Source organism: Priapulus caudatus, unplaced genomic scaffold (assembly GCF_000485595.1).
Source record: "Priapulus caudatus unplaced genomic scaffold, Priapulus_caudatus-5.0.1 Scaffold493, whole genome shotgun sequence".
NCBI lineage: Eukaryota > Metazoa > Priapulida > Priapulimorpha > Priapulimorphida > Priapulidae > Priapulus > Priapulus caudatus.
Genome location: NW_014577554.1, coordinates 58,439 through 60,481, shown reverse-complemented (window position 1 = coordinate 60,481; position 2,043 = coordinate 58,439). Strand labels below are relative to the sequence as shown.

Here is a 2,043-nt window from a genome sequence, read left to right as displayed (position 1 = left end):
CTACCCTGACCCTATTAGACAGTCCCCTCACTACTGTAACAATGCAGCAGCAGCAGCAACAGCAGCAGTGTTAGTATTCTACATGCTTAGAGGTAGGTACCTCCTCACTACCCTGGCTCTATCAGACAGTCCCCTCACTACTGTAACAATACAGCAGCAGCAACAGCAGCAGTGTTAGTATTCTACATGCTTAGAGGTAGGTACCTCCTCACTACCCTGGCTCTATCAGACAGTCCCCTCACTACTGTAACAATACAGCAGCAGCAGCAGCAGCAGTATTAGTATTCTACATGCTTAGAGGTAGGTACCTCCTCACTACCCTGACCCTATCTGACAGTCCCCTCACTACTGTAACAATACAGCAGCAGCAGCAGCAGTGTTAATATTCTACATACTTAGAGGTAGGTACCTCCTCACTACCCTGACCCTATCAAACAGTCCCCTCACTACTGTAACAATACAGCAGCAGCAGCAGCAGCAGCAGTATCAGTATTCTACATGCTTAGAGGTAGGTACCTCCTCACTACCCTGACCCTATCAGACAGTCCCCTCTCTACTGTAACAATACGGCAGCAACAGCAGTACTGCATGGCTACATTTCTGCTTCCTGCACCCACTGGACACCATTCTACAAAAGAGGACACCCAACTCTGCACTCGGTCATGATAAAAGTGCGTACGCAAAAGTCACGGAGTTACATTATCACAGATATCATTACGTTTCAGTTTATTAAAAACAGACGGTGTTAACCTAAACAGCGCACATACGAATCCCATCGCTGACTTCCACTAATAGTCTATAGTCTATAGTCAACGTCAAGTCTATAGTCAACGTTTACTGCACCGCTACCAGGGGGTGCGACCGGCAAAGTGAACAGCGCGCCGCTGGTAGGCTGTTGAGTCCGCTGGCGTCACCCGCTCACCTGTTTCGCGAGACGTTGACGACGGTGAAGTTGACATGCTCCGTGTCAGCCGCCGCCGTCCGCTCGTCCCCCGCCGCCGCCTCCGTCAGCTCCTGAAACACAAACACGGCGCCCCCTGGTGTCAACACGCCGCGGAATTTCACGTGCGGACGTGTGCACTGCTTGTGCATCGAGAAAAGCCAAACCACATGCTGATACTGACATGCTGATAATTGGCTTTAGAGGAAAGGTATCACTAGCTATACTAATATATTCAATTCAACAATGTCAATTAATATAAATAATCTATAAAGAACAATAAAGAACGAATAATAGTAATTGAAAAAAACAAAAATCAATCATAATAAATCAAAAATCATAATGAATAATCAATTATCAATAATTAAAATCCACAGTCAACAGTCAATAATGAATAATAATCCATCAATAACGGACACTAATCAATCAATAACCAATGACTACTAATCGATCAATAATCAATTATAAATGATAATCAATCAATAATCGGTGATCGCTCACCTGCAGTGCGCGTGTGATATCGTTCGTCTCTAGGCGATGCATCATGGTACAGATCGCCTTGACAGCCTGCTTCAGACCGGTAGTGTTAATCCTATCCGAACCACCCTGCAAGCACCACGCGAGAGAGACCGTCTCACCACCACATCACGGTCGTTCGACCACCACGGGCCATCCGTCGCCGGGGAAGCTGTTTTTTTTATCAGACGTTCAGTGCATTGCGAGTTATTTTTCTGCTCGGTTTCTTGGGCCTTTTAGCAATTCCCGAAGCTTAAACGACCCCCCATCTTCCTTTCTCTTGTATGTAAATCGTACTTTTGAAGATCTGAGCCTGTAGCTTTCTCTCTCTCCCTCCTCCTATCTCCCCCGATCCTATGCCTTCTTCTCCCTTCCTCCAAACCTCAAAGATCTAAACCTGTATCTCTTCCACCTTCCTCCCCCCTCCCCTTCTCCCTTCCTCCATACCTCAAAGATCTAAACCTGTATCTCTTCCACCTTCCTCTCCCCTCCCCTTCTCCCTTCCTCCATACCTCAAAGATCTAAACCTGTATCTCTTCCACCTTCCTCTCCCCTCCCCTTCTCCCTTCCTCCATACCTCAAAGATC

The 2,043-nt window shown here is 46.8% G+C and overlaps 1 protein-coding gene across 1 annotated transcript in view; it reads right to left on the bottom strand.

The window, feature by feature from the left end:
- Positions 1-2,043, bottom strand: part of LOC106810984 (phosphatidylinositol 4-phosphate 3-kinase C2 domain-containing subunit beta-like) — a 12,451-nt gene that overhangs the window by 7,805 nt on the left and 2,603 nt on the right. The window contains exons 3-5 of the mRNA XM_014814491.1: positions 1,442-1,546; positions 923-1,080; positions 625-628 (exon numbers count right to left, since the gene is read on the bottom strand). Coding sequence (XP_014669977.1) covers positions 625-628; positions 923-1,080; positions 1,442-1,546 — 267 coding nt within the window. The remainder of the gene's footprint in view (positions 1-624; positions 629-922; positions 1,081-1,441; positions 1,547-2,043) is intronic.